Here is a 26,208-nt window from a genome sequence, read left to right as displayed (position 1 = left end):
AGCATAACTGAGGACAATAGGAGGAAAACTCCAAGAAAATGAGCTAAACTATACCCAAGAACAAAACCAAGAAATTAATCACCTCACAATAATTTAAAAAAAAAAGAGAGAAGCACACAAACATAATTTCCCCAAAACCAGAAAAAGAGGAGAAAGCAGCAACTATTGGTCTTTACTATCTAACCAGACCCTCTGTTACCAACCCCCCAGCTCCTAGGGACAAAACTGCCAGCCAAAGTGCATACAAGGATGGGTCTATGGTTCTAGGTAACTGTGTAGAAGAGGAGTGACTTAAGTGGAATCCATGTGGTGGGAGGCCATTGACTACCCTGAGGCCTGTTGCCCCACCAAAAGGAGATCCTAGAGGTGTGAGGTGGGAATGGGTATGTGTGGGTGGGGGAACACTGTCATATAGGCAAAGCTGAGCAGAAATGGGATGTAAGATTTGATGAGGGGAGTCTGGAAAGAGGGAAAACATTTGAAATATAAATAAATAAAATAACCAATTAATAAAAAAATAGCCGAAAATAAAATAGAAAGTGAAAAGGTAAAAGAAAACTGACACCAAAACAAAACTAAAGAAATCCCTGTAGTGTATTGGTCTAATTCTGCTTGTATTTAATGCTAATTTGTGGAACTCAAGACTGGTTAACCCCAAAGAAGCTGACCCTGCTCCCAGTTAACTGTGATTATAAAGAAGCCAACAGCCAACAGCTGCACAGCAGAGAGATGGGGGAGGTGAGCTTTGAGGGCTTTGCTAGAGAGGATCATGAGGAGGGAAGAAGGAAGAAGAAGCTGCCAAAGAATAAAGGAAGAACGAGTGTTATGGAGAAGAGAGAGGAAGAGGACAGCAGCCATGGGTTAAGGGAGAGGAGAGCCTGGCCCTGAGGGCTGTCCAAGTGGAACAAAGAGCAGCCAAGATGCTACACAGTCAGTAAGAGATGAGCGTTATTGTTTGGAAAGTAGATCTGATACCATGGAGGGCAGGCAGCTGCCCAGCTACTGTGCTGATTAGGGCATAGTATACATAAATTTAACACAATGTGTATAACCAGTAAGACAGCGCTGTAGAGGATCCTAAAAGGATTACTTTAGTTTGAAGGGAAGGATAAAATGCCAGAGGAAACAGGAAATAATTTAATAAAACTGTGACAGTCAATCAAAAGAAGCCAATAAAAACCACAAAAATTAACAAAATGACAAAATTTAATACATAGTTTTAAATAATCGGGGGCTGGGGATTTAGCTCAGTGGTAGAGCGCTTACCTAGGAAGCACAAGGCCCTGGGTTCAGTCCCCAGCTCCGAAAAAAAGAACCAAAAAAAAAAATAATATTTGCATGTCACTAAACTCAATTCCCCAGTAAACAGACATACATTTAGCTAGAAAGAGGATCACCATCATGAGAGATGTAGAGGATATACTAGGGAAACAGACCTAAGACACAGGTCCCTATAGCAATTCTGTGCAGTTTCTCTATCAATAAAAACCAACAAGCTCTAGAGGTAAATGTTTGTGTTAGTGCTGACCTACACCACCAGACATATATTTTCTTTTAAGTAAATAACAAAATCATGGGGCTTACAATGTAATCAAATATCCTGAAACGTGAGTTTGCAGTGTTCCCTACACTTTTTAAATCAAGTCTGACTACCATTTTGGTTGTTTCCAATCCTGTCTGAGTGCATCATCAAGGGAATCCCAAGGGAAATCAGAAATGGGTTCTTGAAGCTGTTGCACAGGGCCAGTATAGACCTAAGTACCACAGAGGAAACCTTGATTCTTATCACAAGGGATCATTCACCATCCCTCTTGTCACATAACTTATGGCAAGATGTCACCTCTCCTGACCTTAGCTTCTTCTCCTAAATGCTGCTGAAGGGAAGATTTGGTGTCAAGGGTTCTGGATTCAAACCACACCAACACTGAATTCATTTAAATAGGTGTAGTTCATTGAATGCACACACCAATACAGTTCAACCAGAGCAACAGCTCACAACTGTGTACTGGACATTGCTATGGCCCAGCTCATTGCAAGATCCACATGGGCTCATGCACAAGTGCTGGAAATGCTGCTGTCTATGGCCCTGACTCAGGGTTCTTATTTTCTTGGATTCTAATGAGTCCTACGTGAAACTCATAGTTGGGGAACTTGTTAAGATTAACAAATCTCATAACATACAGAACATAAGAGGGTATGTTACCAGCACCACACAGTTCAATGTCAGATTTTTTTGTTTTTCTTAGTTTGTTTCTTGGCATCCATGATGTGGAGGCATATTACAGAACAATAGGAAAGAGCTGGCTGCTGTGTAACAAATTTGCTGCTATTAAGGTAGGTACGGAGGCAAGACCTCAGCAGTAGCCCTTAAGATGGGAAGGAGATGATGTGTTTGATAACTGAAAGGAACTGCCTCAGCTGTGTTTCTCTGCCTGCTCAGTGCCCATTCAACATCACTCTGTCCCTGAAGAGGAACTCAAGGTCTGCCCCCTGCTGCCTGTGAGCCAGGATTAGGCACAGAAAGGCAAGGCCACAGTGCTGGTTTCCAATCCCTCAGTAATGCTGGATTTCCAATAATGTACTTGTATACACAAATACTGTGTGGTAAGTTGCAAAAGATACTAATCATTTCTCATATAGGGCAGCAGTTGATTGACTACAACTAATTCTACTTAAGAAAAGAGAAAGAAACCTGGCTCCTGTGGAAATATACAAAGAAATATCTATGGTGGTGGGGAATGAATTCTGCCATGGACTGAACTCAGAAAAGAGGGGTTGGAAGAAAGATACATGGTTAAATAGCCCACCAGGTTCATATTGTGTCAACTTGATTTAATCTAAGGACAAAGAAGTGGAGTATCTCTGATGGCTTTCTTCTAATCCCTTGAAAGGATCCCTGGGGATTGGCCTCAGTACATCACACTTCTTGATGGGGCAACAACACTCAAGGAAGCTTGAGACTGTCATAGGCACAGTATTATGCTACATATACAGAGTAGATAATACTAAGATGTTCAGATGGTGGTATCCATTTGTATGCACTCTTAATGTGGACGTAAGGAAAGAGAGAGATCAAGGTCCTTAGAATAGAAAGATCAGTTCCAGTTTTTTTTTCTACCATTCCAAACTGAACGGCTGGTAGGGAGAGAATGGTAGATAATCGAGAATTAGTAGATGATGCTTTGAATGAAGTGTGGGTTTCTGTGCTGGTTTTAGACAGGATCTCAAGTATCACATGTTGCCCTCTCCCTGGCTGGCCAGGTTCACTCTGAGCTCAGATGAACCTCTTTCCTCTTTCCAATACATAGGCTTACAAAAGTGGCCTCCAAGGACTGTGAGGACAGCATTAGCCTTTGACAGTTGAGGTGTGTAACCCACAACTATAGTTTTAGCCACATTTTCCCATGTCTACCAGCTATTTCAGATTGTTGCTGTTAGATGCCTGACAATCAAGGATGCAGAATAATACCCTGATAGAGAGCAAGGACATGGTGATCACATCCTTGCCTTTTCTGTATGTTCTGGATGAGGTCTGTTAAAATTCCAATATTGCAAAAATCTTTATATAGGGCCCATCACATTAAGGGTCACTATGCACTGTTCTATCTAAAATGGCCTAATCAGAACTGACTACCATATAATACTTCCTGCAGTCCTCATATGAGAGAGAAGCTTGAGCTTTTTGTTTTGACTTTTTCTCTTCTCTTTCTTTCTTATTTTTTGCTATATAAGTTGCTATATGAATTTGCCCCCAAAATTTGAACTACGGAAGTGATCTATCAGTGTTAATGTGTGCATTCTATAAAGTATTCATTATTTACTATGATAGATGGTTTTGTGTTTGGTGGGGTGGCCATTTCCCAGTGTACAGGTGCTGGGACCTTGCTCTATCCACTTAAAGGATAAGCACCATTTAGCCGTTTATGTGCATCCCCTATATCTCTTGACTATTTTATTTTTCTGATAAAAGCACATGATGTATCTTACTCAGGCCTGTGAGCAATGCTCCTTTGGTAACATTGGTAAAGAGAAGAGAACCCCATAAGCAGCATGAGGTTCCCTTCACTGGTGTCTCCAATATTGCACTTTCCTCTGCCAACTGGTCTCCACACTTTTCCTAGCACCATAAAGACATCAACTCTTTCTCCTAAGGAATATTCTGGCAATTGTCGATTGCTAAGCACACGACTTCATGAGTGTTCCCCTAACACACATGCATGTTGTAACCTACATGCAGACTATTTCTTGATGTGATATAAAGCACCTGTACAGAATGAGACAGGAGAACTTTTGACTGCATATTCAAGCTGGTGTGAAATCTCAGGAAGTTTTAATGGCTAACACTGGTGAATGAGGACAATTTGAGTTAGGATGAGACATTTTGGGGCAAGATATGGAAGGAATCATTCATTTAGATGCATAAGAATTACTAAGGTTTTTATAATCAAGCCTTGAGGAAAATTTGGCTTTGGAAGCAGGAGATGCTCAGTGGCTCTGCCCCAGGAAAGTCTCCTGGAAAGGGCACCTCAGCTTATGCTCAGTACAGGGAGAACATTATCAGGGAGACAAAGTCTGCTCCCCATGACATCTGCTGTCCCTTCTTGGACATTCTATTGTCTCCTAGAGAGTTCTGGCATCCTCTGTGATGTCACCAGTGTTGTAGTGACAACCAGTGCCCTAGTTTCTCTCAGTCTGAGTCTGGCGGTTACAAGCTAAGACATGTTTTCCCGTCTTCGAAACCGTTGTGGGAGGGGGAACGTCGATTGTGGAGAGACTACAGTGAAGGAGTCTGGCCTTTCGTCTCAAAGTAATGATGGACAAAGACAGCACTTCTGGGGAATGTGGAGTAAGTTCTGGGCAGTGTATTTTGAGCTTCCTACCAGGGTGCTGCAGGCTTAAGCTGACCTTTCTAGCAATGGGCCACAACAACTGGAGCATCTGAAAAGGAATTGAATTTCCATGAATATCACAATCCCTGAAAGTCAGGATTTCAGAACTTTAGTTTCCCCATCCCCACTGGGAGGATATGGTAAGGCCAATGCTATTATATTGTGAACTTCTGGCCTTTACTTTTCACTTCATTTGTTATGTTACATTGATATAAAAACACCATCAGGAGTCATGGAGGGTCCACCTTTTCTGAGTTTAGACAGGGCAGCAATGTATTTCACTATCATTGCTTCTTTAAATACAGTGGATATCTGACAGTAGGAACAGGGGGAGATTGTGCTCCAGGCAATAACCTTATGTTCTTAGACCTTCTCTGATTTCTTCTAATTGCAGGGTCATCGTTAGCTTTATATATTAGAGGTTGTGTGTTACAAACATTTTTCTAAAATACCAAAACTATTTGGAACGTGTAGACCAAGATTCAGCCTGTAACCCATTGGCACTTCGGGGTTTGGTATTTCAAACAGGGGAATTGATAAGTCTGTTGACCATGTCCTCCCTGGAAATGCGTTTTCAATCCAAAGATATTGGCCTAGAGTATCAAGGTAGGACATCTGAGTGTCTCCAATCACTCAAGTTTTGTGAAAGGTGAATTTATCATCTGAGTTCTGAAACCACAGGGGTGAGGGTCCTGAACCAGCTGTACCCTGTTCAGCTGATAATAATCCTGGAGAAGCCATCTCCGTGGTACATGTAAGCACGTGATGTCCGGCATAGGGAACACCTGGCTGCTTACATCTCTTGGTCTCTATAGAGTAGTGGGAGAACTGAGATCCCCTGAGGAGGCCTCTTAAGCATCGACCAATCGTCTAGCAGTGACACTGGGTTCCAGGCTTGTTCTCCTGTTTAGGCCTCACTGTGGTTTATGTACACTCTATACATTCTCCCCATGCAGGTTCACTGTGTCCTTCTACCTACAGACGCTGGGAGAGAAACATCATCCACTGGAACTGAGCTAAGCAAGAAGCAGGCCAAGAAGGAAAATAAGAGGTGGATTAAAGAGCTGCAGCTCATTACAGAGGAGCGAAACGACCTGAGAGATTGCCTGATGTTTGTGACAGAGAGATCCATGAAGAACAGGTATGAATCGCTCCAAACGCTCTTGTTCCATTCCTGGGTGTTCAATGTCTCCTTCATCTTATCCTTTTAAGGTTTTGGGTTCTACAAAGCTGTGTCTCTGTAACGACCCCTTTTTAAACCTCACCTCCCATATAGAGGAGATTCAGAACCTGACCCTTCCTGAGGAGCCAGATGGAAAATGGACTCATCTGCTTCCATTTATTGAAAAGCAGAACTTGTGGTCTGAATGAAGAATTCAGGGATAAAGTCAGGGAGAGTGAGTTCCCAGTGTGCATTTGCAAAGCCCTGGACAGCTGGTGGCTTTGCAAGATTGTAATTGCAGTGAGTTTATGGTGAGTCTCTGTACTTGCTAGGCAGGGGACTGAGTGCTGGAAGATCCAGGCAGCAGCCTGAGGGGGTTCATCTCAATGCTTGACTAGAAGGTCTCAGGCTCAGGCCTGTTTGTTATTGTCTGTGTGTCTTGCCCTCTGAGACAGCAATGGTGCATGCATTTCTCCTGGTTCTCACAGTGCTCTCTGTTTCCATATTTCTCTTTCTCTGTTTACATTTCTCTTTATTTGTGGCTGTGTCTCAGTCTGTGTATGTGCATGTGCACACATTCAAATGCATATGTATAACATTTATATGTTTATATTTCCCTCCAAATTTGAGTCTAGGGGTCTATGTCTTGGCCTGAGTATTTACCCATGCTACACTTTCGTGGAGATGTGAGTGCTTTGTTCTGGGAGCCCCATTGTCAACAGCACAATTCTTTGACTGTGTGGTCACATTTGTCTGTATATTATTTTGTGGCCAGATGTGATCTCAACTCCATAATTATGTGTAATGCCTGTCTCTACACTATTAGTTATTCAGAATGAATAATTCCTGTTGTCAAAACAGGAAAAATCAAATCACATTTTCTGGGTGTGTAGGGGAGTACCCGGAAGAGCTGTGGCTGAGGCTTTTGATAACATAACTGTCTTGACTCCAGGTCCAGTCTTCTGTATTGAACAAAGGGAGCCAGGGAACCCTCCATCTGGATGCTGAGCTTCCGGTGTCCTGGCCCCAGAATAACAAGTTTCTGAAGCTGAAGAAGATCCCAATATATAGAATTCAGAAGGTGTCCTTCCAGGGCTGGGGTAGTACAGGACCCACCCTAAGTTCATATATTCCTAAATGCTGATGTTTGCTGTATTCTATCATTTGGGGCCAGACCCCACTTCAGGCCAAATCCATATTATGAAGACCTGGAGAGAATGGAGGAGGTGGTCATGTCAATTCTGCACAACTTAGAGATGGAAAACACTGAGATCCATGAGAATAGCCACAGCTGAAGAAGGAGATTACCTTCTCTAGGTAAGTCCTGGTCAGAAAGGCTATCACCTGTGGAATGGCCATTTCTGATTTCTTTGTTCTGGATTGGATGGTCTTCAGCTGTGATTCTATCTCTTGTGCTGTTTACACATCAGTGTGCCAGGGTCATTAGGACTCAGTTTTCAGTTCCACAAAATAGTGTTACTCATCCCAGGATTGTCTAGGCATCTTCAGAAGGCTCTAGATAGAACAGCACTGATTGAAGTCAGAAGAAGGTTATTAGGCTGACCTGGGCCTACGGTGTCATACCAGGTTTTACAAAACTCAGTGCGTGGACCACATGGTTAGAATGACCTTCTCTTGGTTCTACTGACCTCCTTTGAGGGTGTTGGCCCACTACTAATTGATGTTGCCCCCATGCATTGGGCTTTCATGGATAGTTGTAGATCCATGTTCTTTTTGAGAGATTTGGACCCTATTTGGTGCTTGGGCCATAAAAATTTTCTTCTTCCCTGAATTGGCTCTTTCCTGTTTCTGCAGCAGCCTTATATGTATCAAGATGTATTCTACGTCTTCATGGGTATATGGGTTTTAGGGTTGTTAGTGGAACTTGGAAGTAGGAATGGGAGAAAGGGGCAGCAAGATCTTACTATGCAGAATGTATTTCCAGTAACCTGCTCAGCCGCTCCTGATGGAGAACACATGTATGAAGAACTTCGTCACATCTATGCAGGAGAGCAAGGTGGTACAGATTGATTGTGCACTGATACAGAAATATTTGATTGAATTGAACAAGAACGATAAATATGAATAGGAGAAGACCAGAAACCGCCAGACCCCAGCAATATCTGGTAGGAATAAGCAGCTGTGTGAGCTTAACAATATCTGATACCATTTTCCAATTTCATACATCTTTGCTTTCCCCTACAATCTTTCTAATTTACACTCCCAACGAGCCAACCATGGCCTGTAATGGAATTGTTCATTGCTCTGTCTATGTACAAGTATTCTGGGAAGTTAACCACTTTTCAGAAACTGAACTATTGGCAAGTATATTTTGCTTCTCTTTTTGAAGCTGCAGTCCAGAAATGGTGACAGATGAATAACATATTATATTATGGCATGACTGTGTGATATGCTATGTAGAGTTTTGAACAAGGTCTTGGTCCTGTGACAAATGACATTTTGTGGTCATGTGACCTCCTAGGTAGGAAGCACCGTTGTGGGATAAGAACCAATTGCAAATGTCGAATTCATCCTTGTCATTGACTTTTTTTTTTTATCTTGGTGACATGTGGACATCTCCTTTCTTCCTGCAACCCAATGAGGTCTCTTCCCATTGCCCTGTTCTTGGTTTGCACTGGTATAAGTCTGGGTCCCAGATTGGCAGCCCACATTACTGTGATGCTTGCTGGAGATTTGCCCTGCCCGCAGAGTTAACAACAATGATATCAGTTAAAAGGTCCATCTCGACTGTCCAATAGAACTGAGGTGGTAGAAGGCAGCATTCTGACAGCTGGCTTGCATTTCCCCACCAAATCAGTGTCTGAAAAACTGCCTTCCTCTCCCAGGTCTCAGAAAGTGCAAGAGAGCTGGAATTGGACACACCCCAGTAAGAGAGCTTCCTGAAGAATAAGTTGCTTTCTCAGGAGTCCCCTGCTGACAAACATCCTGACTATTAACAACATTTTTTGGATGAATATTCTTCCTCATAGTTAATTTGTCATTGCTTAGAGACCCTAAATTTATATATCACTAAGCCAGCCTGACTGACTGAGGTCTTACTCACTTTCTTCTTTAGAAATCACCACTTAAGAGACACCTTGGGGGACCGCCTTTCATTATGTGTGCTAGAGGAGAAACAGCAATACATCTGTGCTTCTAAATGTTCGTTAAGAATATGATGTTTAGGGGCTGGGGACTTAGCTCAGTGGTAGAGCGCTTACCTAGGAAGCGCGAGGCCCTGGGTTCGGTCCCCAGCTCCGAAAAAAAGAACCAAAAAAAAAAAAAAAAAGAATATGATGTTTAGAAATATTCTGTTATGATTTTCATTGAAGTTTTCTATTTGTTGTTTCATAGTTATATGCTCTTGTTACTATTTTTCATTTTTAAAATACTTTAAATATTTATATTAATTCATTTTAATCCTGTTTTGTTGTAAATTGTATTTCTTATCAATAAAAATTGATTTTAATCTCTTGACTCTTAAGACCATCATTCTTATTCAAGGGTTCTTTCTGCTCCTGTGGACTTAGAACTGACAGCTGGAGATGGATCTCTGCATGTTCCAGGGAGCCTGGGCTAAATAGTGAATTCAAAGCCAGCAAGGTGTACCCAGTGTGAAGTGTCTTCTGTGTGGATAATGTGGCTGTCTCTCAGATGCACACTTTACTATGTAATCCCTGCCATACTTTACCCATACTGTCATGTGTTCTGCTCACCTTAACATATAACAGTCTGCATCTCACATTCATTGTTGACCCTGTGCCCCACATATTGAGTAATATACACTCATTGCTGTACAGCTACAGAAAAATTGACAACATTCTCAAAGGAATACAGAAGTCATCCTAATGGAGAACCATGTGCTTCAGCTTTTCTTGCAATACAGCATCGATATTTAACCCAGAGATTATGACCTTCAATGTCATGCTGGGAAACAGGTTTTGACAGATGGTCTTGTCCTTGACCAGAAATATGCTGTGTTTTTATTGATGTAGATTAGACTTACTTTTATCATTTATGTCAATGGGTCTTTTTTTCTACAGTCTGTCTGTGGCCTGTCCTGGGTGAATTTCCCTCATAGTCCAAAGGAAGGAATCCCATTCCCCGTTGTATATTATTGTTAGGGACCACGTGGTTCCTCTGAGAGAACAGCCGATGCTCTAACCTCTGAGTCGTCACCACAGCTTCTTCAGGTGGCTTTTGTCTTTCCAGGGCATGTGCTGTATTAGGTGGACAGGATCACCTCCAATTAAATAGATCTCAGGAGATGTGTGTTCACAGGGAACTTACTGAGCCGTGCGTGCTCAACGTGTTAGGTTGCCAGACATCCGTACAGGGCTCTGGTGTTCCCACTGCTCATTGTTGGTCAGGATCATCCTCCAGCACCACTTAGTTTCCATATTAGAGCAGATCTTTCACCTATTACCAATGAGGACCATGTATATTATTCACATCTGATAAAATACAGAATAGAAACTAACTTCCTTTAGGCCAGCTTGGCATAATGAATTCTTTTGATTGTTAGCAAGAAACTTATCTTTATCTAAGCAGTTTAGGGAGGAACCTCAAGGGCATCCATAGTGAATGCAGCCTACAGCTGTGACCACAGGTTTCTTTTGGAGAGCAGGCCTGTGCAAGCCCAGAACCTAGGTGGGACAGTTCAAGCTACCCTTTTTCCACGGCCAATCTCAGATCACATTAAGAAAGTATTTCTTCCAGGTGACTGATTTCCAATTTATGGAATTGAACTAACTTACTGAGAGTGGAGGTGACTCAGAGAGTTAAAGTACAGAAGGAATAATCCAGAATGTCCACAAACAGTTGCTGTCACCCCAGGGCTTTTAAAAGCTCAGCACCTAGAGAACTAATGTAGTCTTTGGTTATTCTCAAGCTTAGGTCTTCTACTCATTATAAGCTAACCATGACACAAAAAGAGTCATCTGTGTCACAATAGAAACTAGTTGTCACTAGATTAACACCACACTATCACATCACTACCGTGTTTGAGGTTCTCAGTTACTATCTAAGAACCTGGAAGTGACCTGGGTCTTGCTACACATACTCATAATTTATGTCCACATTGTCAGCTGAGAGTCTTCATACAGCCTGCTCTGTAATTTTGTAGAAGATTAATAGTGTTCTTGTGAGCACAATGTGATTAGGAAATCGGGGGATCCCAGGAGCCTCTCTGAATTCAAGCCCTCCATGCACTGTCAGATGCAGCCAGAGGACAAGGGGCTGTCGGTTCCACGACTCTCCACATCCCTGCCATGCCCAGCCTGGAGAGTGAGGGTCGGTCCTGCTGTCCCCAGTCCCTCATGCCCAGAGCCTATCCACTGGCTGGCTGGGCTTGGCTTTCCTGTGCCTGGCCCTCCTTTGCCCATCCCTGCCCTGCCTTGCCCTGCCCTGTTGACTCTCACTACTTAGGCCAAAGAATTTGAGATTTGGGCTCTCTGGCCCTGCACTCAGAGCCTCTGGGAAGCAAGGAGACCCAAAGGGACAGACCCCAGGCCTGGCCCTGGAGTCCTGCATCTCCCCCTACCCAGAGGTGTATTCCACAGTTCTCCACTCCAAGTTTAGTTTTCAGGGACCCCAGCAGGTGGCGCTCGTTGCTGAGCCTCACATGTGAGCCTGGGATAGTGGTGGGATGTAAAGTGCTGGAAGTCTTTCAGAAAATCCAGGCTTTTCTCAAACTCTCTGACCATCCAGCGCCCTCCCTGGTTCACCCACCCTGTGGAAGGTGGGAATCCACTTTTGGATGTCCTGTGTGACTTTCCCTGCAGAATGGGCTCTCCTGCAGGAGATGCTTTCACATGCTTCTTTAAAAGCACCTGTTCCTCAGACATAGATCAGCTGTGAAAACAGGCTTCTTCAAGTCAGTGTGCGAGCTCCCCCTCCCAGCTCAGAGCTGCAACTCCATAGGATCCTCCAGCCCCAGTGCTGGGTGAGTCCCCCAAAGGACTTAGAGCAAAGTGTTTCTTCTGAGAAGTGACTTAGAACAGAAGGTTCAGAAGTGACAGTCAACCCCCAAGTGCTTCTTCCAGGAGAAAGCAACCAGCTGTCCCTTTGAAACAGTGGTGGCTCCCACATGACCCAGTTCTGTGATTGGAGGAGATTTTCTGGTACTTTGTTGCCCAGTCACAGTGGGGATACATTCTTGATCCATGCTCATTCCTACAAGAAAAGGTCCTCCTCCCCACCCAGGCCTTGAGGTGAACCCAGGTACTTAAAGATCAACGGACCAGAGAGAACAGAATGCAGTCCAGGGGAGAGGAGTGGCCAGAATGATCTTAAAGCAGAGAAAAGCCCCATATCGGCCATCTAACAACTTTAGGGTTTGTTCATATTGTGTACTTCAGAACCTTAAGGTCACATTTTCTGATAACACTGTTAGGAGAAGCAGAAGTCTACTGTGGGTGGGATTGTCCCAAGCAGGGAGGGGATCTGACTCTGCAGGCCTGGCCACCCTCTGTGTTCTCCTGAAAATAACTGTTGGTCAGCTGTAAATCTGAAGTGAGAATTGTTTTTTGTCAACTCAAACGGATGACATTTCAAGTCTCACACACTATGTGACTTTACACACAGGGGACTTGAACTTACTTCTAGAGAAGTGACTATGGGCCGTCAGAGGGAAACCATTCTTAACTTTAGCATTCTGTCTGTATAACAGTCTACAGGGACTGGCTTCCTGGACAGACATGTTCAAGCAGACTCACATTGTTATGGGGAAAACCTGAGGCAAGAAATGTCCTGGGGACAGTGATTTCAGATTGTGCCTTTAGCCAGGAATCTCTGTTGTCCTTAAGGCCTGCTAAAACATGTAATTAGTTCAGGGCATCTCTGGTCTGACAACTGTTCCGGGTTCTCCTGAGAAGAAGGCCTTACTTTAAAAGTATTTCACAGATGCCCTTCAACAGAGGAATGGATACAGAAAATGTGGTACATCTACACAATGGAATATTACTCAGCTATCAAAAACAACGAGTTTATGAAATTCGTAGGCAAATGGTTGGAACTGGAAAATATCATCCTGAGTGAGCTAACCCAATCACAGAAAGACATACATGGTATGCACTCATTGATAAGTGGCTATTAGCCCAAATGCTTGAATTACCCTAGATCCCTAGAACAAACGAAACTCAAGACGGATGATCAAAATGTGAATGCTTCACTCCTTCTTTAAATGAGGAAAAAGAATACCCTTGGCAGGGAAGGGAGAGGCAAAGATTAAAACAGAGACTGAAGGAACACCCATTCAGAGCCTGCCCCACATGTGGCCCATACATATACAGCCACCCAATTAGACAAGATGGATGAAGCAAAGAAGTGCAGACCGACAGGAGCCGGATGTAGATCGCTCCTGAGAGACACAGCCAGAATACAGCAAATACAGAGGCGAATGCCAGCAGCAAACCACTATAGGTCCCCTATTGAAGGAATCAGAGAAAGAACTGGAAGAGCTTGAAGGGGCTCGAGACCCCAAAAGTACAACAATGCCAAGCAACCAGAGCTTCCAGGGACTAAGCCACTACCTAAAGACTATACATGGACTGACCCTGGACTCTGACCCCATAGGTAGCAATGAATATCCTAGTAAGAGCACCAGTGGAAGGGGAAGCCCTGGGTCCTGCTAAGACTGAACCCCCAGTGAACTAGACTGTTGGGGGGAGGGCGGCAATGGGGGGAGGGTTGGGAGGGGAACACCCATAAGGAAGGGGAGGGGGGAGGGGGGTGTTTGCCCGGAAACCGGGAAAGGGAATAACACTCGAAATGTATATAAAAAATACTCAAGTTAATAAAAAAAAAAAAAAAAAAAAGTATTTCACAGAGCAATGTTTCTCAACCTGTGGGTCGAGACCCCTTCCCAGGCCCTTTTTTTCTGATACTTTGCCTATCAGATAAGTTGCATATTATGACTTACAAGAACAGCAATATTAGTTACAAAGTCGCAATGAAATAATTTTATGGTGGGGGTGACCACAGCATGAAGAGCTGTATTAAAGGGTTACATCATTAGGAGGGATTTGAACCACTGCCATAGAAGCTGACAGATGGGAACAGACTCCTCAGATGAGTAGAGACCCATGCAAGTGATACTGTGTCCCACCCTAGAACCCAGAGATAGAATCTATCCCAGGAGTCTGTGGGTCACCTTGTCTTAAATTCTCCCAGGGTCAAGAATAGCATTGATCATCTCAGCAGAGTCAGCTTGCACAGCCCACATCAGGCCCATGGCTTCCCTGTACAGAGAAGGATGTGGGTCTGAGTGACAGACAGTGAGACTGAGGAGACCCTGACACTCATTTCCTTTGAGCTGTGGTTTCTTCACCTGTAAAATGGGGGTGTTTCTGCTGAATTGTGTTGTTGTGGAGATTAACAGAACATACAACCTGCTCAGTGTCTGCCTGGCATGGACACCTGCTGGTTAAATGGAAGTTGTCCATGGTGATGCATTTAAAAGAAGAATCTCTAACCCCATAGTGTTAGATCCCGGGTTGTGGGGAGCAGGTGTGGCGGCAATCCCAAGATGGCGCCCGGGACTGCTGCCAAGTCTTATGACTAGCACCTGACTTCCTCATACATCCAAAAGTAAGCCACGCCCATCGTGAGAGCTGCGCAGGCGCACCATGACACAAGATCAGGCCATTTGGCGTGGACCTATGAACTGAGACTATGTAGACTGGACTGATGGGGCGTGGTTACTGGTTTTTTAGTAGGGAGTGTCCTTGGGGGTAGGAGACTGCTGCTTGCATGCAGAAAGAAAGGTTCCTGAATAAACTGCTTTGAGAAGAACTTTGTGGTGTCTCTCCTATCTGCAGGACGGAGACGGAGATGACACCGGTGCCATACAGGTATTGTAAGCATTTTGTGACTCTACGACCACCACAGATTAAAACCGAAGGCTCTTGTTTTAAATTAAAAAAAAAAGAATCAAGTATAAATTACTAATATGAAAAAATCATAGTCAGAATTGAGGTAATTCCTGTGAAGACATTTAGTTTTTCATTATTTTCTCCTTGAGGACTTCTCAAGTGTCTTTCCAAAATGTGATGGCCACACAAATGGTTCCCAGCGGGTGTGATCTCTCTGTCCATGGGCCTTCCCAAAAGCTGCAGAGCCAATGTGTTGTTTTACAACACAAAATTCCAGACATTAAGTTTACCAATGAAGTCTCAGGAATCAGATGCTGAAGTCAAGTAAAGCTCCCAACTATCCTTCCTAATTCACTGACCTCTCAGAAGAAAAGCATTCTTGTTCCCTCTGCACACTTTCTTAAAAATCCTTCAATTCAAAGACTTTCCATTGCATTAGTCATCTTCATTTCCTTTCAAGATATGCCTTGATCTCCTCTGGACCTAAGTGCACGTTTTACCTTTGCAATGAAGGTGTGTAGTAGGTGAGTCATATGGTAATAAAGTCCATGTTTGCAGTAAACAAACAACTTTTTCTTTAAATGTCTGTGCCATGGCAATGCTATACCACACACTAGTTTTTCACTAAATAATACATTCATAGAGATCACCGTGTGATCTAATATTTTGTAACATAACTTAGTAATGTTCTCTCTATTATAGAAATCAAGTTCTCACATGTGTATTCTGGTCTTTTTCTGTCATATCTGAGTACATCATCATGGGAATCCCAAGGAACATCAAACCTGGGCTTTTGAAACTGTTGCATGTGGCCAACTGGGAATCAAAACCACCCAGGAGACTACTGATACTTGACACACATCAATTCCCCTCCCTATTTTCATATAGTTTATGGGAAGAGGTCACCATTGCTGACCATGTCTCATTATCCAACGTGCTACTAAATAGAACAGTTGAGGTAAAGGAGGTCACCCACAAAGCATAAACACCCATCTCAGATAAACATGTATGGTTCATTGAATCTAAACATCAATGAATTTCAGGACACAATTAAATGTTGAAACCTAAGGATAATAGATAGTGAAGAGAATTAAGATTTCTAGTTCATAGGTCCAGTAAACACCTTCAACAAATCATAGCAGAAAACTTCCATAAGGTAAAGAAAGAAAAGACCATAAAGGTACAACAAGCTTACAGAACATCAAATTAATTATACCAGAAAGAATTCCTCCATTCACACAATAATTAAAACACTAAATGCACAGATCAAAGAAAGAACATTTAAAGGGGTAAGGTATTGAAGAGCTAAATTTCAAAAATTCAGTCACAAACAAAGTGCTGACATGCCTGAGAGAATTTGAGATAGGGTTCACCGACCCGGCTATCAGCCCCCAAGGACACTGGCCATCTGGAGCCACCCCCTCCCCTTCCTTCACTCCCTGAGGATGAGTCATCCCCCTGCTGAGTGAGATGAGTCACCCTACCCACATTGCTGAGATGCTAGATTACACGTATTCTTTGCTGATGTAACTCCGCACTAAAAGTAACTGTGCACCATTTGAATCAGCCAATCATGTGTAACAGCGCGAAATCCCCTGGCTTTCCCTATATAAACCCCTGCCTTTAGAGGCTCGAGGTCGGCTCCGTGAGATACATGTCGGCCCGAGATCTTGTTAATAAAGCTACCTCTTGTTGTTACATCAAGATCGGCTATGCCTGTTTCCTGGGGCAAGCCATAAGGAGACTGGAGCGAGAGTCTCCCCAAATTTGGGGTTCTTTCAGTATAAACATCCAGTAACAAAAAAAATTCAGACGTATCTGAATTACACCAGACTTCTCAACAGAGACTCTAAAGGTCAGAAAATCTTGGGCAGATGTAATGCAGACCCAGGCTCCTATATCCAGTATAATCCTCAATCACCATAAATGGAGAAACCAAGATATTTCTTGTCAAAACAAATTTAATGAATAATTTTTTTTTTCCGGAGCGGAGGACCGAGCCCAGGGCCTTGAGCTTGCCAGGTAAGCGTTCTACCACTGAGCTAAATCCCCAACCCTACAAAACCAAATATAAACAATACTTTTCTCTAAGAAAGCACAAAAGAGGATAATAGGAGGAAAACTCCAAGACAATAAACTAAACTATACCCAAGAAAAACCAAGAAATTAATCATCTCTCAATAATTTCAAAAAAGAGAAGCACACAAACATAATTTCACCTACAACCAGAAAAAGAAGAGAATGTAGCAATCATTGGCTTTAATATCTGACCAGATCCTCTTTCCCTAATCCCCAAGCTTCTAGGGGCCAAACTGCCAGCCAAAGTGTATGCAAGGATGCTCTATTGTTCAAGGTGAGGCCTATTGCCCCACCAAATGCAGATCCTAGAGGTGTGAGGTGGGGATGGATATGTGTGGGTACAGGAGCACTGTCACATAGGCAAAGCTGAGCAGAAATGGAATGTAAGGTTTGATGAAGGGAGTGTGGAAAGTAGGACAATATTTGAAATGTAAATAAATAAAATAACTAATTAATAAAAAATAGCCAAAAATAAAATAACAAGTTAAAAGGTAAATGAAAATTAAACCAAACCAAACAAACAAACAAACAAAAACTCCTGTAGTGGATTGGCCTAATGCTGCTTGTATTTTAATGCTAATTTGTAGAACTCAAGACTGGTTAACCCCAAATAACTGACCCTGCTCCCAGTTAACTGTGATTATAAAGAAGCCAACAGCCAACAGCTGCACAGCAGAGAGATGGGGGAGGTGAGCTTTGAGGGCTTTGCTAGAGAGGATCATGAGGAGGGAAGGAGGAGGAAGAAGCTGCCATAGTATAAAGGAAGAACATGTGTGATGGAGAGGAAGAGGACAGCAGCCATGGTTAAGGGAGAGGAGAGCCTGGTCCTGAGGGCTGTCCAAGGGGAACAAAAACAGTCAAGATGCTATGCAGTCAGTAAGAGCAGCTCTCAGGCGAGCAGAGATCAGCAGAGACCCCAGACCAACAAGCTACTCAAGCATAACTCTATCCAAACTCCCTCTCAATATCCCGGGTCCTCCATGGGCCTGGCCTCAGCGTGTGTCCTGCGTCAGCACATGTGTCTGTCTCAGCTGACATCACTCTGCCCATCAGCCTGAGCCCAAGGAAACAGCGAGAAACCACACAGCCCACCAGAAGGGTTTTTGCTGTGGTTCTATGAAGTCCCAACAAATGCAGCTCAACTACAGAATGCAAGGCAGACCAATGCATGTGTGTCCTTAGTGCAGAACCCTTCATCACGTGTACTTTCACATGCGTGCTTTAGCAGAACATCCTTTTACCTGCATCTGCCTCAGTGAAACATTCCTTCACACATCTGCCTTAGCCTTTCACCTGTGTCCACTTCAGGGAACCACTACTTCAGGTGTAGAATTTCTCTAGATTAGCAAACCGCATACAGAACATTCAGAACAAAACAAGGTGTGTGGTCAGCATGTCCTTGAGCCAAGTCCCTTCTCCTCCTAAGTGACAGCAGGCGTGTTACAGCAACAATATGAAATGGCTGGCAGGCCTGGAACAAAATGGCAAAGCTATTCTGGGGGATGTCACACCGTACCAGCCAGCAGCTCAACTGAATTTTTAAGTTTTGATGGTACAAGTGAATATACTTGACCTTCAAACGCTGAGAGAGCCCATTATAATATGAACTATATAAACTAGGCCAAGACCGCCTCTAGGGCAAAGGCCCTCAGCCTGTGGGTCGTGACCCACACGGGGTCTCCTATCAGATAGTTAACACTACAATAAAGATTCATTACAGTAGCAAATTTACAGTTGTGAAGTAGTGACAAAATAATTTTGTAGTTGGGGTCACCACAGCATGAGGAACTGTTCTAAAGGGTTGAGGCCATAGGAAGGTTGAGAAACACTGCTCTAGGAAATTATGTTTTCTTTCTCTTTCATATTTTTCAGACAGAATCTCAAACTGTAGCTGAGATTGGCTTGGCTTGGAACACGTGTGCAGTTCATGCTGGCATCAGACTTATGGCAATTCTCCTGCTTCAGCCTCCTACTCAGGAGCCTACCAGGGTGAGATCACAACCACGGGTAATGTGATTGCTGTTCTTGGTTGTCAACTTGAGTGTACCTGGAATTAACTAATGCCAAATGGCTTGACGCCCTGGGAGGGGGATCTCTCTCTCTCTCTCTCTCTCTCTCTCTCTCTCTCTCTCTCTCTCTCTCTCTCTCCTTCCTTCTTTCTGTTTTCCTCTCTTTAACCCCCTCCTCTTGGTCCTCCTCCTCTTCTTTGTTTTTTTTGAGACAGGGTTTCCCTGTGTAGCTCTGGCTGTCCTGGAATTCATTTTGTAGACCAGGCTGGCCTTGAACTCAGTGATCCACCTGCCTCTGCCTCTTGGATGCTGAAGCTAAAGGCATTAGCACCATTGGATTTTTTTTTCTTAATTAAATTTTCTGAAGCAAGAAGACCTACTTGTAATCCAAATCTTGGAGATCAGAAGATAAATCTTTAATTCAGATCTTTTGAGATGGAAAGGCCCACCTCTAATCTGGACCACACCTTCTTTTTTCTTTTTATTTTTTCATCTTTATTAACTTGAGTATTTCTTATTTACATTTCGATTCTTATTCCCCTTCCCGATTTCCAGGCCAACATCCCTCAACCCTTTCCCCTCCCCTTCTATTTGGGTGTTCCCCTCCCCATCCTTACCCCATTAGCGACCTCCCCCCAACAATCATGTTCACTGGGGGTTCAGTCTTGGCAGGACCAAGGGTTTCCCCTTCTGCTGGTGCTCTTACTAGGCTATTCATTGCTATGTATGCAGTTGGAGTCCAGGGTCAGTCCATGTATAGTCTTTGGGTAGTGGCTTTGGTTGGAATTGTTGTTCATATGGGGTCTTAACCCCCTTCAAGCTCTTCCAGTCCTTTCTCTGATTACTTCAACGGGGGCCCCGTTCTCAGTTCAGTGGTTTAATGATGGCATTCAGCTACGTATTTGCCATATTCTGGCTGTGTCTCTCAGGAGAGATCTACATCCAGTTCCTGTCGGCTTGCACTTCTTTGCTTCATCCATCTTATCTAATATCTGTATAGGTATGGGCCACATGTGGGGCAGGCTCTGAATGGGTGTTCCTTCTGCCTCTGTTCTAAACTTTGCCTCCCTATTCCCTGCCAAGGGTATTCTTGTTCCCCTTTTAAAGAAGGAGTGAAGCATCTGCATTTTGGTCATCCTTCTTGATTTTCATGTGTTCTGTGCATCTAGGGTTATTCGAGCATTTGGGCTAATATCCACTTATCAATGAGTGCATACCATGTGTGTTTTTCTGTGATTGGGTTACCTCACTCAGGATGATATTTTCCAGTTCCATCCATTTGCCTATGAATTTCATAAAGTCATTGTTTTTGATAGCTGAATAATATTCCATTGTGTAGATGTACCACATTTTCTGTATCCATTCCTCTGTTGAAGGGTTCTTTCCAGCTTCTGGCTAAATAAGGCTGCTATGAACATAGTGGAGCATGTGTCTTTGTTATATGTTGGGACATCTTTTGGGTATATGCCCAAGAGAGGTATAGCTGGATCCTCAGGTAGTTCAATGTCCAATTTTCTGAGGAATCTCCAGACTGATTTCCAGAATGGTTGTACCAGTCTGCAATCCCACCAACAATGGAGGAGTGTTCCTCTTTCTCTACATCCTGGCCAGCATTTGCTGTCACATGAGTTTTTGATCTTAGCCATTCTGACTGGTGTGAGGTGAAATCTAAGGGTTGTTTTGATTTGCATTTCCCTTGTGACTAATGATGTTGAGCATTTCTTTCGGTGTTTCTCAGCCATTCGGCATTCCTCAGCTGTGAATTCTTTGTTTAGCTCTGAGCCCCATTTTTTAAATAGTGTTATTTGTCTCCCTGAGGTCTAACTTCTTGAGTTCTTTGTATATTTTGGATATAAGCCCTCTATCTGTTGTAGGATTGGTAAAGATCTTTACCCAATCGGTTGGTTGTTGTTTGGACCACACCTTCTGCTGGCAGCTCATATCAAGGACATGGAAGAAGGAAGTTTGCTATATTAATTTGCCTACTTCTTCAGGATTCCTGCATGTACTGAAGAGCAACTGAAATATCCAGCCTTATGGGGTCCAGGAGTTGCCCCATAAACCACACAAACTCTGACCTCACTTAGAGAGGGATGGTTTTTTGAATGCCCACCCTAAGACTGATCATCAGAGACGTAGCTGAGAATTTGTCAGGCTACGACCCTGGACATTTTTCTATGTCAGTTTATAAAGCCTAAATCTGTGAGCTCATAGGCAGGTGCTGGAAGGGCTGTCTGGTTGTCAGCCCTGACTCAAGCCATTTTAGACAACAAAGGTTCATACTGACTTTTTATCTGTTTAAAGATTTATTTATTTATATATAAGTACACTGTAGCTGTCTGCAGACACACCAGAAGAGGGCATCAGGTCTCATTACAGATGGTTGTGAGCCACCATGTGGTTGCTGGGATTTGAACTCAGGACCTCTGGAAGAGAAGTCAGTGCTCTTAACCATGGAGTCATGTCTGCAGCCCTCATATGGACCTTTAATTTTATTGGTCCTACATGAAGCTTATAATTATGAAATTTAAGATTAAGAATATTAATAAAAAATAATGCTTATGCCAATATTACTCTGGGACTGGTATGCCAACTCCATTCAGGCTGTGTAAGGTCATCTCTTTTCCTCCTTTTTAATTTTATAATTTGTCATTTCAGGGTATGGTGAACTCTTTCAACAAACGCTTGTCCTTGTGGATGGTATTCTATACCAGTAATATGTACAATATGATATCATTGACAAAATGGTTTTTATTTTTGCTCTGATTGGTATTTTATTTCTCCTTTACAAATTCCACATAATAGAAAAAGGCTTTTTGATAACATTGTTAACTTTGCTGGAAATGATCATATAATCATTTGAAACAGCACAAATGTGCACATACAGGACTGAGGTTTCTGCAGCCTGTAAACACCTCTGTGGGTTTAACAAGGAAAAAAAGCAATTAACTGACAATTCAACTGTAACTCTTAGAAAAACACCGGTTTCCTTACAAAGCACGAGTGTCCTGTACAGGGACCTATCATCCCAGATGGCAATGAGTTCAAGCCTAGGGCAGCCAGGAGCAGCTCCCCACACCAGCTCAGAAGACCCTCCCCACCTAGCACTTCTTCCAAGTGCTCCTTAACCTCATCACAGGTGACAGCAGTCGCCCCAAGAGAGGACAGAGCAGCAGACACAGTGGTGGTGGTTCCCGAGTGTTGTGTGCGGCATTTCATATCCAGCATCTCAGGAACGTGTCCATGCAAGCATGCGTACCATTCTTTAGACTGCTCCCCTAATTTCTTGAGTGAGGGGACCAGGCCTTCCTAATTCACTTTAGGTGCCTGGAATAACAAAGTATTTCACCAGAAGGGGTGTAAGCAGTGCTATCTGATAAGAATACGAAGAAGGAAAAAGCAGATATCTTAAAGAAAACGTGTGTTCTACTCACACTAAAATATCAGACCAATGCACAATATACTGCAAAACTGTAACACAATACGGCCAAACACAATGTTCAAATATTGAACTGTTCAAGCATGTGAAGATCATCTTCTGAAAGACAAACTGGGTTCTTATTTTGTAGCTACCTTTGTGTAACTTCAACTGCTGTCCCTCAACAAGGTCTGACACAGTCTTGGTACTTGTTAGGAAGTTAGATGAGACAATTTAAGCTCAACAGTCAACTCCCGGGATCTCCCAGCGCTCATTTTCAGCATTCGTCCGAGGACTGGGCATCATCTTCATCCCTCACTTCTCGGTATCTCCCTGAAGACTCCCCTTCTGGATTGTAGCTCTGCATTGTAATATTCAGTCTCTCAGCTAGTTTCTGTGCTGCGAGCTTTGCCCGCATCTTCTCATAATTCTGCTTCTGCTCTTTCTGCAGAGCCAGCGACTCTTCTATGGAGAGCAGCTGTGCAGGCAGGGGGTGGAGCAGAAGAAGGCGAGCTGCTGTGACATCATCAAGATGCTGCCTAGCCCTGCGTCTCTGCTCTTCTGAGGAAGCAGGAGACTGAGCCCACTGACAATGACTTGTTGAGTCACTCTGTTGTGTGGGTAACACATTTGTCTTAAACTTATGAGGAGGGGGCACTGGGTTTCTAGCTCGCATTTCTAGCACTGTCATGTAATTAGGCTTCTTAGGAGTCTCACTCTGCAGTTCTGGAAAGTTCTCAGTGCTGGTGTTTTCTTCTGAGGGTTCAGTCTGGTCTGCAGTTGTGATCTTTTGCAATTTAGTGATAAACAGACTGTCGACGCTGCTGGAAACCTCTTCCGCTTGACTTGAATGCTGGGGGAGATGTTCATTAACTTCAGATGGGGGAGCCTGGGCTGTGATGCGGACAGATGGGCTGGTACTCACTGTGCAGCCAGTCTCCAAAGTCTCTTCATTGCCTTTGTGAGTGAGCTGTTTGGTCCCTGTGTTTCTGAGGTTGTTTTAGATGATTCAATGTCTACTGACGAACATTCAGAACTAATGATGAAGTATCAAGCATCAGGTCAGAATTCTGGGCCTTGTCTATGTCGGTGTCAACTCTTGTGGTTGCTTTATTCCTTAGCTTACAGTCAACACTAACAGGATGAAGTAGTTCAGTTCTCCCTCTGACCTCTTCACTTTCTGAAATGGCAGCTCGCAGTTTGGCAGTGGTGTCTGAGATCTTTTTACCTTTGTAGGGCAATTTGCAAATGAATTTTTCTTTGTGCAAAAGTCTCTCCTGGCCCCTCAACCTCTCCCACAGCTCCGCCAAACTCTGCCGCCCCACGTCCTCAGGAACTGGGGGCTCGAAGCCTCTGGGCAGGGAGCACATTGTGCATGGGCTGAGGCTGGCCCCGCAGGCAGGGTTCCCCAGCGGGGCCCATGGAGGTCGCAGGCTCCAGGGCAGCAGCAACTCTGGAGCACTTGCAGGAGTTGCCATTTTCCCGGAAGAGCCGACAAAATTGTTTAAATTTATAAGAAATATATGTTGGTCCATAATCAGTTTTAATTTTAGAAGGCGGTCCCATAACAGCAGAAGTTTCCAATAGATGCTGTATAACATGAGCAGTGCGTACTCCTGGCAATGGTGTAGCCCATACAAATTTTGAAAAATTATCTATGCTTACATGTATCTAGGAAAGGCGACCAAACTCAGAAATATGGGTTCCATCCATCTGCCACGATGTATTAGGTTGCATTCTTCTGGGATTAATTTCAGATGGAATACATTTTATAAGTGAAGGCTCACAAATACGACAATTAGCAATAATTTGTTTGGCTTCAGAATAGGGAACCTTATATTTAATATGCAAATATCCTGTATTGGCATGATTATGACTGCTTTCTTCTGGGGTAGCAAATGCCACTAATTGATCTACCATATGATTGCCATGTGTTAAAGATCCTGGCAATCTTGGATGTGATCTAATATGTGTAATAAATATTCTAGAGTTTCAGAATAACAATAGTCCTTTAATATGTGAGAATAACATTTAATATAGGCTTAGATGTAGAAACAACAGCAGTTGCAATATTCTGTACTACTCCTACAACATAAACTGACTCGGCTATAATATTTTTACATCATGAGTAAAATCCGGCAATACATTAATTACTGCTAATACTTCATTTTGTTGTACTGACCCAAAAGAAGATTCTTGTCCCCAAAATTTATCTTTGGTCCAATAAGCCATGTGTCTTAGATCTTTGGTCTTGGAGCCATCTGTAAACACAGTAACGGCAGATGGTAATGGATCAACAGAAATTAGTGTATGTATCACATTTTTTTTTGTTTTCTTAAGCAATCCCAGAATTTACTATGGGGAAAATGAAATTCAGTATTTCTAGTGTAAGAAATCATGGCTAATTGAAAAACTTCAGACGTCTGCATTAAATATTCCACTTTATTTTTGCTTAATGAGAAAACAAAAGCAGCACAATCATATCCCCACAGTGTAACAGGTCTTTGTATGCCTTGCTGAATAATTAAAGAAATTTGTTCCTCATATGTTGTTAATGTTTTGTTAAAGTTAAATTTAATATATATCCATTCTAAAGGCAACTCATCTTGAGCTAAAGTGCCTATAGGATATTCAAGAGTATTTCAATGTATAATTTAATAACTCTATCTGGATCAATACGTGCCAAAAATGCATCTTTCCATTTTCAGAGAAGATATACTTACATGCCTTCATATAAGCATTAATATCCCCAGTCTCCTTTATAGGTAATTATGCTCTCCTATACTCTTCATTAGCATTTTCAAAAGCAAGCATTTGCAGCAGTTGTCCTCCAGCTTCCTCTCCTACCATCGTTCTTTCCAATGTTAATTTTAATATACATAAAAACTTAATATATGGTTCATAGAAAGTTACTGCCTTTTCAACCAACCACTATCATCCTTTATAATAAGTTGGTTGGGCCACACCTTGAACCGATGATAGACATTGTCCCAGGATAGACATTCTTTATCAGCAGGTCTCAGGGTAGAACTGGATATGTGACCCTGTGCTATAGCACTGTCCAGAGTGGTAAATGCAGCTTCTGAAGAGGAATGCAGGCCTGGCCTCTAGACCTCCACCTTCCAGGCCTGTCTGGAGAGCCTGATGCCCTGGCAAAAGAGATTCCTTCTCTCCAGAGGAGCACTGCAGTGAAATGACATCTCAGTGATGAAAACTATCAGTCCCCAAAGGCATGCCACTGACAGAGATAGCCTCAGTCATGCACCTCTGCCCATCCCCAGTCCCTCGTTTCAATAACTCAACCCTTTCATGAACTAGATGGCAATACTTGAGGCAGGATGATCAGTAGTTTACTGGCCAATCTGGGCTCTATGAGACGCTCTCCCTGAAATCAGAGCCAGCAGGAAATTCAGTATGAAAGCTCTTTGTAGACAAGCTCAACAACCCGGTTCAGAGCCTGGGACCCCATGCGGTAGGATAAAGTGACTCCCATGCTTTCTGCTCTACCTTCAACACTCATGCTTTGGAATGCACTCCCCTACAATGAGATCAATACACATGGAATAAAAATTAAACATAAAAATTAATGAAGACAATGCAGACAATGTTTTAAAGGATCCTGGGAGTCCTCACTCTGCACTTCCCTTTCCTTTGCCTTGGGAACATCACCTGCACCAGAGGCTGAGACTTCCTGCAAGAGAGAGAGGAGAGATGCACTGTTCATTCCGCTGGAGCTGTGCAAAGACCAGAGCCACCTGTCTTTTCCTGATAGTGGGAG

General features: G+C 43.2%; 1 protein-coding gene across 4 annotated transcripts in view; it reads left to right on the top strand.

Annotated features, from left to right (window-relative positions):
- Positions 1–4,658: 4,658 nt before the first annotated feature.
- Positions 4,659–26,208, top strand: part of LOC134483277 (uncharacterized) — a 211,961-nt gene continuing 190,411 nt past the window's right edge. The window contains exons 1-4 of one of the 4 annotated variants that reach the window (XR_010060101.1): positions 4,659–4,846; positions 5,871–6,030; positions 7,226–8,177; positions 9,128–9,949. Coding sequence is in view for 3 of the 4 variants with exons in the window: in XM_063278569.1 (XP_063134639.1) it covers positions 4,720–4,846; positions 5,871–6,030; positions 7,226–7,346 (408 nt within the window). In the remaining variant the exon portion in view is untranslated. Of the gene's footprint in view, positions 4,847–5,845; positions 6,031–7,225; positions 9,950–26,208 lie in introns of those variants that run through there. The other 3 variants (XM_063278569.1, XM_063278570.1, XM_063278567.1) reach the window with 3 other exon arrangements.

This window comes from Rattus norvegicus, chromosome 19, assembly GCF_036323735.1.
Source record: "Rattus norvegicus strain BN/NHsdMcwi chromosome 19, GRCr8, whole genome shotgun sequence".
Taxonomy (NCBI): Eukaryota; Metazoa; Chordata; class Mammalia; order Rodentia; family Muridae; genus Rattus; species Rattus norvegicus.
The sequence above is the reverse complement of the archived record's forward strand: the minus strand, read 5'-3'. Positions and strand labels throughout refer to the sequence as shown.